The sequence below is a fragment of the Anomaloglossus baeobatrachus genome, chromosome 9, assembly GCF_048569485.1.
Source record: "Anomaloglossus baeobatrachus isolate aAnoBae1 chromosome 9, aAnoBae1.hap1, whole genome shotgun sequence".
In the NCBI taxonomy this organism is placed as follows: domain Eukaryota; kingdom Metazoa; phylum Chordata; class Amphibia; order Anura; family Aromobatidae; genus Anomaloglossus; species Anomaloglossus baeobatrachus.
Genome location: NC_134361.1, coordinates 107,736,247 through 107,753,199, shown reverse-complemented (window position 1 = coordinate 107,753,199; position 16,953 = coordinate 107,736,247). Strand labels below are relative to the sequence as shown.

The window sequence follows — 16,953 nt, the reverse complement described above, 5'->3', positions numbered from 1 at the left end:
CCCATCACACATTGGGATCAGGTCAGACCCTTACCCATCACACATTGGTATCAGGTCAGACCCTTACCCATTACACATTGGGATCAGGTCAGACCCTTACCCATTACACATTGGGATCAGGTCAGACCCTTACCCAATACACATTGGTATCAGGTCAGACCCTTACCCAATACACATTGGTATCAGGTCAGACCCTTACCCATCACACATTGGGATCAGGTCAGACCCTTACCCATCACACATTGGGATCAGGTCAGACCCTTACCCATCACACATTGGAATAAGGTCAGACCCTTACCCATTACACATTGGTATCAGGTCAGACCCTTACCCAATACACATTGGTATCAGGTCAGACCCTTACCCATTACACATTAGTATCAGGTCAGACCCTTACCCATCACACATTGGAATAAGGTCAGACCCTTACCCATCACTCATTGGTATCAGGTCAGACCCTTATCCATCACACATTATCAGGTCAGACCCTTACCCATCACACAATGTTATCAGGTTAGACCCTTACCCATCACACATTGGGATCAGGTCAGACCCTTACCCATCACACATTGGGATCAGGTCAGACCCTTACCCATCACACATTGGGATCAGGTCAGACCCTTACCCATCACACATTCAGATCAGGTCAGACCCTTATCCATCACACATTAACAGGTCAGACCCTTACCCATCACACAATGTTATCAGGTCAGACCCTTACCCATCACACATTGGGATCAGGTCAGACCCTTACCCATCACACATTGGGATCAGGTCAGACCCTTACCCATCACACATTGGGATCAGGTCAGACCCTTACCCATCACACATTGGGATCAGGTCAGACCCTTACCCATCACATATTGGGATCAGGTCAGACCCTTACCCATCACACATTGGGATCAGGTCAGACCCTTACCCATCACACATTGGGATCAGGTCAGACCCTTACCCATTACACATTGGGATCAGGTCAGACCCTTACCCATTACACATTGGGATCAGTTCAGACCCTTACCCATCACACATTGGGATCAGGTCAGACCCTTACCCATCACACAATGTTATCAGGTCAGACCCTTACCCATCACACAATGTTATCAGGTCAGACTGTCACCCATCACACATTGGTATAACTTCAGACCCTTATCCATTACACGTTCGTATGATGTCAAACCCTTGGACACATTGGATTTGGGTCAGACCCTTAAAGAGCAAAATATGTTATCAGGTCAGATCCTGGCTCACACATTGGTGGTCTACCAGACCCTCACTGATAATGCTGGTGCTGCCGATCTTATTCTCTCCCTGTACTGTGCTGTCACCTAAGCTGTGGAAAGTGGCATTACAACTAGTGCAGCAAAGAACTCGGCGAGTACAGGCTGCCATAAACAGTGCATGTGGTAGTAACAGCAGAAGAATTTTTAAGTTTTTATTGCGAAGTTGTTTTTTTTTTTTTTTTTTTTGCTATAATAATTAAAAAACCCCCTAAAAACATTCAAACCACCCAAAGAAAGAAACGCCTAATTATGCACATGCAAAGGAACCCAAATGCTTTATTACTAGTTATTCTTTATTATTAAGCCATCATTAAATGCTTTACAGTAGCGGGTTCCGTAGACCTCATGCCAGTAGGTGAGGGGAGCCCAAAGTACTGGAGTGGTGCTTTAAATCTAAGTCCCCTGCCCCCTTTCTTATGCTCACTTTCCACCATCTTCATCTGTTTAGGCGTCGTTCTGATCGGACTCCGGTGATTTGTGATCTACCGGCAGCTCCAGTGTTTCATGGAGCCAGAGGTCAGAACTCAATACAGTCTATGAGAGCCTCATTCTGCTTCTTATAGAGATGTATTGGGAGCTTGTGATATAACTTCTGACTTCCGGCTAGTCAGAAGTTATGCTCACAAGATGGCGCTGCGGGACCAGAGCGATGCTGAATAAAGATGAAAACGCTGAAGGCCGAGTATATAAATTTAAAGCGCTACTGCGGCACTGAAAAAAATGCTAGCGTGGTGCTTTAAGATAAATACTGAATGTACGTTCGTCCTATTTGTGCTTTTAGTGTTAATGTGAATTTTTACAACTCTTTAGGTACACAAAAATTTTAATGAAAGATATCGACATTCTGAATTCTGCTGGGAAAATGGACAAGATGCGTCTGCTAAACATACTGATGCAGCTGCGCAAATGTTGCAACCATCCGTACCTGTTTGATGGGGCCGAGCCAGGTCCCCCCTATACCACTGACACGCATCTCGTCTTCAACAGTGGTAAGATGGTGGCTTTGGATAAACTACTTCGCAAGCTGAAAGAACAAGGTAATTACTGGTACTTTAATCCAGAAGCTGGCGACGCTTCACATTAAATGCAGATTCATGAAACACTACTAGAGAATGACTTTGGCATTAACGTCTTGTAAAGTCGATGTCCTCTTGTTGTGAGCACACGGATTCGAGCACAGTATGCTCTTTGGATCATCTTATTAAAGGGGTTGTCTGGCCTTGTAACATTGATCACCTATCCTTACAATAGGTGATCAATATTAGATTATTGGGAGGTTTCACACCCGGTACCCCACCGATCAACTGTTGTTAGCTGTGGCGACCGCCAGATATAATTTTTACCCTTGAAAAATAGCTGCTGCAACTAAAGGCCGCTTTACACGCTACGACATTGCTAGCAATTGCTAGCGATGTCGAGCGCGATAGCACGCGCCCCCATCGTACATGCGATATGTGGTGATTTCTGCCATAGCGAACATTATCGCTACAGCAGCGTCACACGCACATACCTGCTCTGCGACGTCACTGTGACCGGCAAACCGCCTCCTTTCTAAGGGGGCAGTTTGTTCAGCGTCACAGCGACGTCATAGCAGCGTCACCGAACCGCCGCCCAATAGAAGCGGAGGGGCGGAGATGAGCGGGACGTAACATCCCGTCCACCTCCTTCCTTCATCATTGCGGCCGGCTGCAGGTAAGGAGAGGTTCCTCGTTCCTGCGGTGTCACACTGAGCGATGTGTGCTGCCGCAGGAGAGACGAACTACTTCGTACAGCGAACAGCAGCGATATTCGAGAATAGGGGGGCATGTCACCGATGAGCGATTTTGACCGTTTTTGCGACGATTCAAAATCGCTCATAGGTGTCACACACAATGACATTGCTAAAGCGGCCGGATGTGCGTCACAAAATCCGTGACCCCAACGAGATCGCTTGAGCAATGTCGCAGCGTGTAAAGCGGCCTTTAATGAAAAAGCACAATAATCCTGTAGGAGAAGCACATACAATTACCCAACCTAGGTAGTGATATGCCGTCACTTTAATATTAATCAAGCTCAGTGCATGATGTGAAGCAGTGATCCCTATACTTTCTTACCTTGAAAGCAACATTCAGCCCTAGGAGGAGGTTGTGCGCCATATCCAGAGCCCTCCGAGTGGTGACATCCAGACCCTGCTCCCTCTTAGTAGTGACACAGAGACCTCATTACCTGTATAGGCCTCTGTCTGCCATGTTTGTACATCTATGAAGCCTGTGGCTGGGCTTCATAGGAGATCAGTGATTTCACAATAGACTAGTACTGCAGTTTCATGTTCCCTAAGAGGACTAATAAAAAAATAAGTGACAGCACCATTCCAGCTTTTTTTCCCCTACTGCTGCAGTGGTGCTTTTAACCTATGGTCGTTGCCCCTAGTAATATACTCTCACTGGTTTCTTCATTTTTTTTGTGTCACTCTGGCTCCGCTGTGAGTCGTGACGGCAACTTCTGACTAACCGGATGTCAGAAGTTACGTTAACAATAGCTTATTGCAAGTCGATGAGAACCAGAACAAGGTTCTCATAGCTTTGTATTGAGTTGTGACCTCCAGCGCGCTCCATGAAACACTTGAGCATCTGCCAGTTCATAAACTGCAGAAGACTGACCTTGTTTTTTTGTTGTCTTATTTTTCTTTATCGCTCTATTGGGAGACCCAGACAATTGGGTGTATAGGCTATGCCTCCGGAGGCCGCACAAAGTATTACACTTAAAAGTGTTAAGCCCCTCCCCTTCTGCCTATACACCCCCCGTGCTCCCACGGGCTCCTCAGTTTTTTGCTTTGTGCGAAGGAGGTCAGACACGCACGCACAGCTCCACAGATTGGTCAGCAGCAGCTGCTGACCATGTCGGATGGAAGAAAAGTGGGCCCATATAGGGCCCCCAGCATGCTCCCTTCTCACCCCACTCTTGTCGGTGGTGTTGTAAGGTTGAGGTATCCATTGCGGGTACGGAGGCTGGAGCCCACATGCTGTTTTCCTTCCCCATCCCCCTCAGGGCTCTGGTGGAAGTGGGATCCTATCGGTCTCCAGGCACTGAGACCGTGCTTCATCCACAACTCCTGTGGAGCCTGCTGGATAGGAGCCGGGTATCGTTCGGGGACATGGCCCTGCTACTTGGAGGTACTCTGTATCCCGGTGGGGACCGCGCACAGCAACACTCCAGCTTTGCTGGGTGTGCTAGTGCACCGGGGACCGCGGCGCTGACCGGGTTAATATGTGCCATTACACACTCAGCGTTGCTGAGTGTGTTTATGTATAGGGACTGCCGCACTGACCGCCGCGGCCATGGAAACACTGCGGCGCGGCTGGGACTTGTAGTGCGCCGGGGACTTCCACGCCGGCCGCGCTTTTACGGCGGCCGCGTTTATTACTAGAGTCCCCGGCTTTTTGCGGCCTAGTTCCTTTCCTCCCACCCCCAGCCCTGACAGGCAGGGGAAGGGCGGGACGCTGCTCAGAACGAGCAGCACTGAGGGCTGGAGCATGCTTTGCATACTCCACTCCCCTCACTGTGCACAGTGCAGGCACCAGTTCCCGCTCTTTCTGGGTCACGCCCACGGCTCCCTCCTCTCCTCAGGACGCATTCCTGTCAGCTCCTCGGACGCTGCAGAGGGGGACAAAGTCTGGGAGACCCAGGCAGGGACTCTGGTGGCCTCACAACCGCTTTAAGCGGGTGGTAAGCAGCACCTGTGGTGCTAGACCCATTGTGCAGTAGTGTAACATTATATGTTTATTTTACACTGTATAGTGCACAGTTAATTTCTGGCTATATACCCTATTGTGTTGCTCAGGGAAGATAATAGCATGGCGCCCACGAAAGGCAGGGGTGCCAAAACACAGGCTTATTATGTTGCCTGCGCCGCATGTACGACCCCGCTACCGACAGGTTCCACTGACCCTCATTGTGTGCACTGTTCGGCCCCTGTGGCACTTGCTCAGCCAGAGCCTCTGCTAGGGGGGGCCCAGGGGGAGCCACCTGCTAACACTGTTCAGGTGACAGGGACGGAGTTTGCAAAACTCTCTGAGACTATGGCTAAGATACTAGAAGCCTTGCAGTCCAGGCCGGTATCTCAGCACAGGGACTCTGTTGAATCTTTGTTCCCTGGCCCACCTCAGCTGGACCAACAATGTCCTCCCGGGGTATCTCATGGATCCCAAGCTGAGGGTTCTGACACAGACCCCAGCCCCAGACCGACTAAGCGAGCTCACTTAGATTTTCCCTCGACATCATCATATTGTGCAGGGTCTCAGAGGGGGGAAGCTCTGGTTGATGATGCGGAGACAGCTGATCAGGATTCTGATCCTGAGGCCGCTCTCAATCTTGATACTCCGGACGGGGACGCCATAGTGAACGACCTTATTGCGTCCATCAATCGTATGTTGGATATTTCTCCCTCAGCTCCTCCGGTGGAGGAGTCAGCTTCCCAGCAGGAGAAATTCCGTTTCAGGTTTCCCAAGCGTACACCGAGTATGTTTCTGGACCACTCTGATTTCAGAGAGGCAGTCCAGAATCACCATGCTTGTCCAGATAAGCGTTTTTCTAAGCGCCTTAAGGATACACGTTATCCCTTTCCCCCTGACGTGGTCAAAAGTTGGGCTCAGTGTCCCAAAGTGGATCCTCCAATCTCCAGACTGGCAGCTAGATCCATACTTGCAGTGGAAGATGGGGCTTCACTCAAAGATGCCACTGACAGGCAGATGGAGCTCTGGTTGAAATCCATCTATGAAGCTATCGGCGCTTCTTTTGCCCCAGCATTCGCAGCCGTATGGGCGCTACAAGCTATCTCAGCAGGTCAAGCGCAAATTGACGCAGCCACACGCACGTCCGCGCCACAGGTGGCGTCCATAACCACTCAGACGTCGGCATTTGCGTCTTACGCTATTAATGCTGTCCTGGACTCTGCGAGCCGTACGGCGGTTGCAGCCGCCAATTCGGTGGTACTCCGCAGGGCCTTGTGGCTACGGGAATGGAAGGCAGATTCTGTTTCCAAAAGGCGCTTAACTAGTTTGCCAATTTCTGGCGACCGATTGTTTGGCGAGCGTTTGGATGAAATCATCAAACAATCCAAGGGAAAGGATACATCCTTACCCCAGCCCAAACCGAACATACCCCAACAGAGGAAGGGGCAGTCGAGGTTTCGGTCCTTTCGGGGCGCGGGCAGGTCCCAATTCTCCTCGTCCAAAAGGCCTCAGAAAGATCAAAGGAACTCTGATGCATGGCGGTCTAAGTCACGTCCTAAAAAGACCACCGGAGGTGCCGCTACCAAAGCGGCTTCCTCATGACTTTCGGCATCCTCACTCCGCATCCTCGGTCGGTGGCAGGCTCTCCCGCTTTTGCGACACCTGGCTGCCACGGGTAAAAGACCGTTGGGTGAGAGACATTCTGTCTCACGGTTACAAGATAGAGTTCACCTCTCGTCCCCCGACTCGATTCTTCAGGTCATCCCCGCCTCCCGAGCGAGCCGAGGCTCTTCTGCAGGCGCTGGGCATTCTGAAGGCAGAAGGAGTGGTGGTCCCTGTTCCTCTTCAGCAACAGGGCCACGGTTTTTACTCCAACTTGTTTGTGGTCCCAAAGATGGACGGGTCTTTCCGACCTGTCCTGGACCTGAAACTTCTCAACAAACACGTAAAGACCAGGCGGTTCCGGATGGAATCCCTCCGCTCCGTCATCGCCTCAATGTCCCAGGGAGATTTCCTTGCATCGATCGATATCAAAGATGCTTATCTCCACGTACCGATTGCTCCAGAGCACCAGCGCTTCTTGCGCTTCGCCATAGGAAACGAACACCTGCAGTTCGTGGCACTGCCGTTCGGCCTGGCAACAGCCCCACGGGTTTTCACCAAGGTTATGGCTACTGTAGTAGCGGTCCTCCACTCTCAGGGTCACTCGGTGATCCCGTACTTGGACGATCTGTTGATCAAGGCACCCTCTCTAGAGGCATGCCAACACAGCCTCGACGCTACCCTGGAGACTCTCCAGAGTTTCGGGTGGATCATCAATTTTCCAAAGTCAAATCTGACACCGGCCCAATCGCTGACATACCTTGGCATGGAGTTTCATACCCTCTCAGCGATAGTGAAGCTTCCGCTGATCAAGCAGCGGTCACTACAGACAGGGGTACAATCTCTCCTTCAAGGTCGGTCACACACCTTGAGGCGCCTCATGCACTTCCTGGGGAAGATGGTGGCAGCAATGGAGGCAGTTCCTTTCGCGCAGTTTCACCTGCGTCCTCTTCAATGGGACAGCCTACGCAAATGGGACAGGAAGCCGACGTCCCTCGACAGGAACGTCTCCCTCTCGCAGGCGACCAAAGCTTCCCTTCGGTGGTGGCTTCTTCCCACTTCATTATCGAAAGGGAAATCCTTCCTACCCCCATCCTGGGAGGTGGTCACGACGGACGCGAGTCTGTCAGGGTGGGGAGCGGTTTTTCTCCACCACAGGGCTCAGGGTACGTGGACCCAGCAAGAGTCCTCGCTTCAGATCAATGTTCTGGAAATACGGGTAGTGTATCTTGCCCTGAAAGCGTTCCAGCAGTGGCTGGAAGGCAAGCAGATCAGAATTCAGTCGGACAATTCCACAGCGGTGGCATACATCAACCACCAAGGCGGCACACGCAGTCGGCAAGCCTTCCAGGAAGTCCGGCGGATTTTGATGTGGGTGGAAGCCACGGCCTCCACCATCTCTGCAGTTCACATTCCAGGCGTGGAAAACTGGGAAGCAGATTATCTCAGTCGCCAGGGCATGGACGCAGGGGAATGGTCCCTTCACCCGGACGTGTTTCAGGAGATCTGTTGCCGCTGGGGGGTGCCGGACGTCGACCTCATGGCGTCCCGGCACAACAACAAGGTCCCGACATTCATGGCACGGTCTCAAGATCCCAGAGCTCTGGCGGCAGACGCCTTAGTTCAGGATTGGTCGCAGTTTCAGCTCCCTTATGTGTTTCCTCCGCTGGCACTGTTGCCCAGAGTGTTACGCAAGATCAGGGCCGACTGCCGCCACGTCATCCTCGTCGCTCCAGACTGGCCGAGGCGGTCGTGGTACCCGGATCTGTGGCATCTCACGGTCGGCCAACCGTGGGCACTACCAGACCGACCAGACTTGCTATCTCAAGGGCCGTTTTTCCATCTGAATTCTGCGGCCCTCAACCTGACTGTGTGGCCATTGAGTCCTGGATCCTAGCGTCTTCAGGGTTATCTCAAGACGTCATTGCCACTATGAGACAAGCTAGGAAACCAACGTCCGCCAAGATCTACCACAGGACGTGGAAAATTTTCCTGTCGTGGTGCTCTGCTCAGGGTATTTCTCCCTGGCCTTTTGCCTTGCCCACTTTTCTGTCCTTCCTTCAATCTGGACTGGAAAAGGGTTTGTCGCTCGGCTCCCTTAAGGGACAAGTCTCAGCGCTCTCTGTGTTTTTCCAGAAGCGCCTAGCCAGACTTCCACAGGTACGCACGTTCCTGCAGGGGGTTTGTCACATCGTCCCTCCTTACAAGCGGCCGTTAGAACCCTGGGATCTGAACAGGGTGCTGATGGTTCTTCAGAAACCACCATTCGAGCCAATGAGGGATATTTCTCTCTCACGCCTTTCGCAGAAAGTGGTTTTTCTAGTAGCAGTCACTTCACTTCGGAGAGTGTCTGAGCTAGCAGCGCTGTCATGCAAAACCCCTTTTTTGGTGTTTCACCAGGACAAGGTGGTTCTGCGTCCGGTTCCGGAATTTCTCCCTAAGGTGGTATCCCCGTTTCATCTCAATCAGGATATCTCCTTACCTTCTTTTTGTCCTCATCCAGTTCACCAATGTGAAAAGGATTTGCACTTGTTAGATCTGGTGAGAGCACTCAGACTCTACATTTCTCGTACGGCGCCCCTGCGCCGCTCGGATGCACTCTTTGTCCTTGTCGCTGGCCAGCGTAAAGGGTCACAGGCTTTCAAATCAACCCTGGCTCGGTGGATCAAGGAGCCAATTATCGAAGCTTACCGTTCGGCTGGGCTTCCGGTTCCCTCAGGGCTGAAGGCCCATTCTACCAGAGCCGTGGGCGCGTCCTGGGCTTTGAGGCACCAGGCTACGGCTCAGCAGGTGTGTCAGGCGGCTACCTGGTCGAGCCTGCACACTTTCACGAAGCACTATCAGGTGCATACCTATGCTTCGGCGGATGCCAGCCTAGGTAGACGAGTCCTTCAGGCGGCGGTTGCCCACCTGTAGGAAGAGGCCGTTTTACGGCTCTCTTACGAGGTATTATTTTACCCACCCAGGGACTGCTTTTGGATGTCCCAATTGTCTGGGTCTCCCAATAGAGCGACAAAGAAGAAGGGAATTTTGTTTACTTACCGTAAATTCCTTTTCTTCTAGCTCTAATTGGGAGACCCAGCACCCGCCCCTGTTTTTTTGTGTACACATGTTGTTCATGTTGAATGGTTTCAGTTCTCCGATATTCCTTCGGATTGAAGTTACTTTAAACCAGTTTATAATTCTTTTTCCTCTTTCTTGCTTTTGCACCAAAATGAGGAGCCCGTGGGAGCACGGGGGGTGTATAGGCAGAAGGGGAGTGGCTTAACACTTTTAAGTGTAATACTTTGTGCGGCCTCCGGAGGCATAGCCTATACACCCAATTGTCTGGGTCTCCCAATTAGAGCTAGAAGAAAAGGAATTTACGGTAAGTAAACAAAATTCCCTTCTTTTCCACCAAACTTAGAACTTTTGTTTCCTGTTTTTCACATAATATGACAGAGTAAATTGTGCCATTCGAAACTATAAGTGTGATTCTGTTGCGGGCGGGGGCCGTTGCCACTTCCCTGGGGGACCGCTCGGATCCGGGTTCGCTGCTGCGGCTCGAGTGGTGACCGGACCCGGGATCGCACGTCCGTCCGTCCTCACAACCGTCGGAAAAGGGGGTTATTTACAGAGGGAATTGTCTGTGACGCCACTCGTGGGTTGCGGTGAGGGATGGTGACGCCGCCGCTCCCTGGTGATGGGGCGCCCGGGGCTGGTGGAACGGGGCAGCTAGATGGAATTCCCTCCACGGGTAGGGGAGGTGTAGTCCCGGGGCCCTGTGTCAGTACACGGGAGTGATGGCTACTGGAGGTGGCGCGCCGGATTGGACCGGGGGACAATGGTGTACTCACAGTTCAGTAATTGCACACAAGTCCAGTGGTAAACCAACTTGCCAGTGACCGGTTGCCGTTGGAGGGTGTCCTCGGGTCCCACACCCTGGTTAGTGTACAGGTGTCCCTTCCTCCTGCACGCTGTGTTTGTCTCCTTTTGGACGACTTTGCATGGAACGGAGAAGTCCACTCCCGGTTTTGTATGTATTTGGGAGCTGTGGCCCGCGAAATCTGACCCTTGGGATGTCTGTGGGGTCTGACGGACACCCTATCCCCCGCGTTGGGCTTCTGTTTCGCTCTTTGGGCTTCTATAGAACAAGGCCTGAAACCTTGTCCCCGGCTGGTTAATTGACAAGGAGGCTTGCAACCTTCCTCGCCCTAGGGTCCAGGTACCCCGACTGTGTACAGCCTCCGGACCGGATTCCCACTGTCGGCACCGGAGGGCTACAGCCCTGCCCCGGTCCACTTTAGGTCTCCTGCGACCGGATCTCCGTCGCCTGTGGCCCAGTTCACTGTCTGCCACCTAGCCGAGTAGTCCAAGGGCCCCTACCCCTGACTCCGCTGTCTGACTCGCACTCCACTTAACTCCACTTCAACTTGAACTCAATTCAGATCTACTGTGTTCTCGCCTCTGACACCTCAGGACCCCTAGGTGGGCGTTCTCATCCACCTGATCCCGCCCACTGGTGTGCTCTTATTATCACGAGGGGGTGGCTAGGCTTTAATGGCTGTGTGTTGTACCTGAGTGTGGGTTTTTGGTGGTGACAAGGAGGATGTACACTTTTGTGACTACCTGGCCCTGCCAGGGCATCACAATTCCATTATACTATTGTGTGGGGAGATGTGGGGACTTCATACTGTGTGGGAGTAGCTGCTAATCAAGGTATAATGGCTGAATAACAGGAACAATGATTAATAAACTTTATAAAAATAAGGAAATTATATGGTTTTGATTTGCTGCTACTGATAAGAATACATATAGCAATAAGCTCTATATACTGTATATAGCCCAGTTAATATCGGACTTTTTTGTAATATGTATTCTTATTAGTAGCAGCAAATCAAAACCTTATTTCTTTGTCGCTCCATTGGGAGACCCAGACAATTGGGTGTATAGCTACTGCCTCCGGAGGCCACACAAAGTATTACACTTTAAAAAGTGTAACCCCTCCCCTCTGCCTATACACCCTCCCGTGCATCACGGGCCCATCAGTTTTATGCTTTGTGTTGAAGGAGGCACACATGCACACAAGCTCCACATTTTAGTCAGCAGCAGCTGCTGATTGTATCGGATGGAAGAAAAGAGGGCCCCCCACAGGGCCCCCGGCATGCTCCCTTCTCACCCCACTGAGTCGGCGGTACTGTTAAGGTTGAGGTACCCATTGCGGGTACAGAGGCTGGAGCCCACATGCCGTTTTCCTTCCCCATCCCTTAGGGGCTCTGGGAGAAGTGGGATCCTAACCGGTCATCCAGGCACTGGGACCGGGCTCCATCCGCAGCCCCTGGGGGAATCTGACGGACAGGAGACTGGATATCATCAGGGACAGTGCCCTGCATCCATAAGGTACTCTGTGTCCCCTTAGGGACGGTACATGCAGCGCCTGTGTTACAGACGCCTCAGCGGCTCCTGTGTGGTTTGTGAGACCGGGACTACCGCGCCGACCGCGCCTGTTTGCCGGCCGCGTTTTTAACTTTAGTCCCCGGCTTTTGCGGCCTAGTACCATATACTCCCGCCCCCGGGCCTGCCAGTCAGGGGTAAGGGCGGGACGGCCGACTGGACGTCGGCAGTGAGGGCTGGAGCATACTTTGGTATCCTCCTCCCACCTCACTGAGCACTGTGGGGCACCAGTTTCCCGCACTTTATTAGGCACGCCCACGGCTCCATCCTCCCCTCAGAACGCTGGCAGCCATTGTTATAATCACTTCTGCCGGTGGGGGATTTCAGAACGGGCTCCGCAGTTCTGGGAGAAGTGGGATCCTAACCGGTCGCCGGTCACTGGGACCGGGCTCCCTCCGCAGCCCCTGGGGGAATCTGACGGACAGAAGGCTGGATATCATCAGGGACAGGGCCCTGCATCCATGAGGTACTCTGTGTCCCCTTAGGGACGGTGCATGCAGCGCCTGTGTTACAGACGCCGCGGCGGCTGCAGTGTGGTTTGTGAGCCGGGACTACCGCGCCGACCGCGCCTGTTGGCCGGCCGCGCTTTTAACTTTAGTCCTTGGCTTTTGCGGCCTAGTACATGTACTCCCGCCCCCGGGCCTGCCAGTCAGGGGTAAGAGCGGGACGGCCGACTGGACGTCGGCAGTGAGGGCTGGAGCATGCTTTGGTATCCTCCTCCCCCCTCACTGAGCACTGTGGGGCACCAGTTTCCCGCACTTTATTAGGCACGCCCACGGCTCCATCCTCCCCTCAGAACGCTGGCAGCCATTGTTATAATCATTTCTGCCGGTGGGGGATTTCAGAACGGGCTCCGCAGTTCTGGGAGAAGTGGGATCCTAACCGGTCACTGGGACCAGGCTCCCTCCGCAGCCCCTGGGGGAATCTGACGGACAGGAGGCTGGATATCATCAGGGACAGGGCCCTGCATCCATGAGGTACTCTGTGTCCCCTTAGGGACGGTGCATGCAGCGCCTGTCGCCGCAGCGGCTGCTGTGTGGTTTGTGAGCCGGGACTACCGCGCCGACCGCGCCTGTTGGCCGGCCGCGCTTTTAACTTTAGTCCTCGGCTTTTGCGGCCTAGTACATGTACTCCCGCCCCCGGGCCTGCCAGTCAGGGGTAAGAGCGGGACGGCCGACTGGACGTCGGCAGTGAGGGCTGGAGCATGCTTTGGTATTCTCCTCCCCCCTCACTGAGCACTGTGGGGCACCAGATGCCCGCACTTTATTAGGCACTCCCACGGCTCCCTCCTCCCCTCAGAACGCTGGCAGCCATTGTTATATCACTTCTTCCGGTGGAGGATTTCAGAATGAGATCTGCAGCTCTGGGAGTCCCAGGCAAGGAATCTGGTGGACACACCACCGCTTGGGGCGGTTGGTAAGCCACACCAGTTGTCAGGTGCTGGACCCCCTTGGGTGCCGTAGTGTATATATATATTGTATACATTTTCTCTATTCGGCAGCATTATTTGCTTTTGGCTATATCTCTAAGAGGAGACAACAGCATGTCGTCCGCAGAAAGCAAGGGTGCCAAGGCACAGGCTTATTTTGCAACCCGTACCTCTTGTGCGGCTATGTTACCTGCAGGTTCCACCTACCCTCATTGTGACAATGCTAGGCCCCTGTGGCACTCACTCAGCCGGAGCCTCCGGCACTGGTGGGACCCTCGGCTCAGGTGGTACCGCCGGTTTCCACTGCACAGATGGAAGGGACAGAGTCTACAATTTTGACTGAGAAACTCTGAGTCGCTTCACATTCCAGGGCTCAGTCTAATGACAGATGGTCTGCTAAGATACTAGAAGCTTGGCAGTCCAGACCGGTAACACAGGGCCAGGGCACTGTGAGTTCATCGTCCCCAGGCCCCTCTCGATCGGTACAGCAAAGGGCTCCTGGGGTGGCACCCAGATCCCACGGTGAGAACTCCGACACGGACCGCAGCCTCAGACAGGCTAAGCGGGCTTGCTGGGAACCTTCCCCGGCTGCATCACACGGTTCGGGGTCTCAGCATGAGGACCCTCTGGAGGATGAAGCGGAGGTCGCAGCTCAGGGCTCTGATCCTGACGTTGCTCTCAATCTGGATACACTGAAGGGGACGCCATAGTAAATGACCTTATAACGTCCATCAACCAGGTGCTAGTCCTTCTCCCCCAACTCCACCTATAGAGGAGTCGGCTTCACAGTAGGAGAAACACCAGTTTAGGTTTCCCAAACGTACCCGGAGTGTGTTTTTCGATCACTATAACTTCAGAGATGCTGTCCAGAAGCACAGAGCATTTCCGGACAAGCGCTTTACTAAGCGCCTTAATGACACACGTTACCCTTTCCCCCCTGACGTAGTTAAGGGTTGGGCTCAGTGTCCCAAGGTGGATATCCAGTCTCCAGACTGGCGGCTAGATCCGTAGTATTAGTGGCAGATGGTTCATCGCTCAAGGATGCCACTGACAGGCAAATAGAGCTCATGATGAAATCCATCTATGAAGCCATAGGCGCGTCTTTTGCTCCGGCCTTCGCAGTCGAGTGGGCACTCCAAGCTATCTCAGCTTGTCTGTCTGAGACTAATGCGGTCGCACGTACCTCTGCTCCGCAGGTTGTGTCTTTGACTTCTCAGGCGTCGGCTTTTTCGTCCTACGCCATGAACGCCGTCCTGGACTCTGCGAGCCGTACAGCGGTAGCATCCGCCAATTCGGTGGCAGTCCGCAGGGCCATGTGGCTACGCGAATGGAAGGCAGACTCTGCTTCCAAGAAGTTCTTAACCGGTTTGCCATTTTCTGGCGACCGTTTGTTTGGCGAGCAATTGGATGAAAAACCGATGGGTGAGAGACATTCCGTCTCACGGTTACAGGATAGAGCTCAGCTCTCGTCCTCCGACTCGTTTCTGCAGATGGAGTTGTGATCCCCGTTCCGCTTCAAGAACGTGGTCGCGGTCTTTACTCCAACTTGTTCGGGGTACCAAAAAAAGGACGGATCATTCCGGTCCGTTTCCGGGCCTCATTCTGCTCAACAGACACGTGAGAACCAGACGGTTTCGGATGGAATCTCTCCGCTCAGTCATCGCTTCGATGTCCCAGGGAGTCTTCCTAGCATCAATCGACATCAGGGATGCTTATCTCCATGTGCCGATTACACCAGAGCATCAACGCTCCCGGTGTTTCGCCATCCGGGTCGAACACTTTCAGCTCGTGACTCTGCCTTTCGGCCTGGCGACAGTCCCACGGGTCTTCACCAAGGTCATGGCATCAGTGGCGATGGGCCTACACTCTCAGGGACACTCGGTGATCCCTTACTTAGACGATCTCCTAAGTCAAGGCACCCTCCCGGGTGGCATGTCAACACAGCCTGAACATTGTTTTGGAGACTCTCCAGAGGTTCGGGTGGATCATCAATTTCTTCAGCGCTCTATTGGGAGACCCAGACGATTGGGGTATAGCTACTGCCCTCCGGAGGCCACACAAAGCACTACACTAAAAAGTGCAAGGCCCCTCCCCTTCTGGCTATACCCCCCCGTGGTATCACGGGTTCTCCAGTTTTCAAGCTTTGTGCGAAGGAGGTCAGACATCCACGCATGGCTCCACAGATTTTCGTCAGCAGTAGCTGCTGACTATTTCGGATGGAAGAAAAGAGGGCCCATATAGGGCCCCCAGCATGCTCCCTTCTCACCCGTGGATGGTGTTGTAAGGTTGAGGTACCTATTGCTGGTACAGGGGCTGGAGCCCCACATGCTGTTTTCCTTCCACATCCCCTTGTAGGGCTCTGTGGAAGTGGGATCCTGCCGGCCTCTAAGCTCTGACGCCGGGCTCCATCCACAGACCCATAGCACCTGATGGATACGGAGCAGGAGTACAATCAGGGACATGGCCCTGCATCATACAGGTACTCTGTGTCCCCGGCAGGCACAGACACACTCCGGGCTGGCTGGGTGTTGTAGTGCGCCGGGGACCGTAACGTTGGAGTTAGTGTTCCTACAGTGTACTGGGGGACTTTGTGTTGTGGGAACGCAGCGCCGACCCCCACTGGATCGGGCGGCGCTGCTGTGACTTGTGGTGCGCCGGGGACACGCCGACCGCGCTTTTACGGCGGCGGCGTTTATAACTTTAGTCCCCGGCTTTTTGCGGCCTAGCTCCGCTTCGTTCCCGCCCCCACCCTGTCAATCAGGGTAGGGGAGAGACGCTGTTTCGCAGCAGCGACGAGGGCTGGAGCCTGATTTACATGCTCCAGCCCTCTCACTAGGCACAGAGGGAAGCAGGCTTCCCGCTCTTAGTCAGGAACGCCCAGGGCCCGCCCCCCCTCCTCTCTCAGGACGCCGGCAGCCATTACATGCAGTCTGGCTGGAGGAAGGACGCAAGGCTCTGGGAGACCTGGACTAGGGGGCTTTTGGCGACCACACACCCGCTCTTAAGCGGGCGGTAAGCGGCATTTCAGTGCTGGCCCCTCTAGTGCCTCACTGTGTATTGATGTACTGTCTACCAGATATATAGATATATTTATTTCTTGCACTGTGAGGTCGCTTCCTGGCTGGATACCCCAGATCGCTCTGAGGAGGCAGCAACATGTCATCCACAAAACGCAAGGCTGCCAAGGCTAGGGCTGTGTACACTGCGTGTGCTGCATGTGGGGCTGCTCTACCAGCAGGTTCCAAAGACCCCCATTGTGTGCAATGCTCAGATCCGGTGCTGCTTCGCCAGCCGGAGTCCGGAGGGGTAGTGACCCAGGCTGAGACGCTTGTAAGTCCTGCCCCGGTGTCAGGGACAGACTTTGCAGTTTTTGCTGATGGAATGTCTGTGACTATGGCAAAAATCCTTGAAACTTTGCAATCCATGACTGGGGCTCAGTCTATGGACGCGGCGAGGTCTCTGTCCTCTAATCCCCCTCAGTTGGAATTAATCCAGACTG

General features: G+C 53.4%; 1 protein-coding gene across 1 annotated transcript in view; it reads left to right on the top strand.

Moving 5' to 3' along the window:
* LOC142251274 (SWI/SNF-related matrix-associated actin-dependent regulator of chromatin subfamily A member 1) overlaps positions 1–16,953 on the top strand; it is a 304,197-nt gene that overhangs the window by 91,085 nt on the left and 196,159 nt on the right. The window contains exon 11 of the mRNA XM_075323917.1: positions 2,091–2,317. Within this exon, the coding sequence (XP_075180032.1) occupies positions 2,091–2,317 (227 nt within the window). The remainder of the gene's footprint in view (positions 1–2,090; positions 2,318–16,953) is intronic.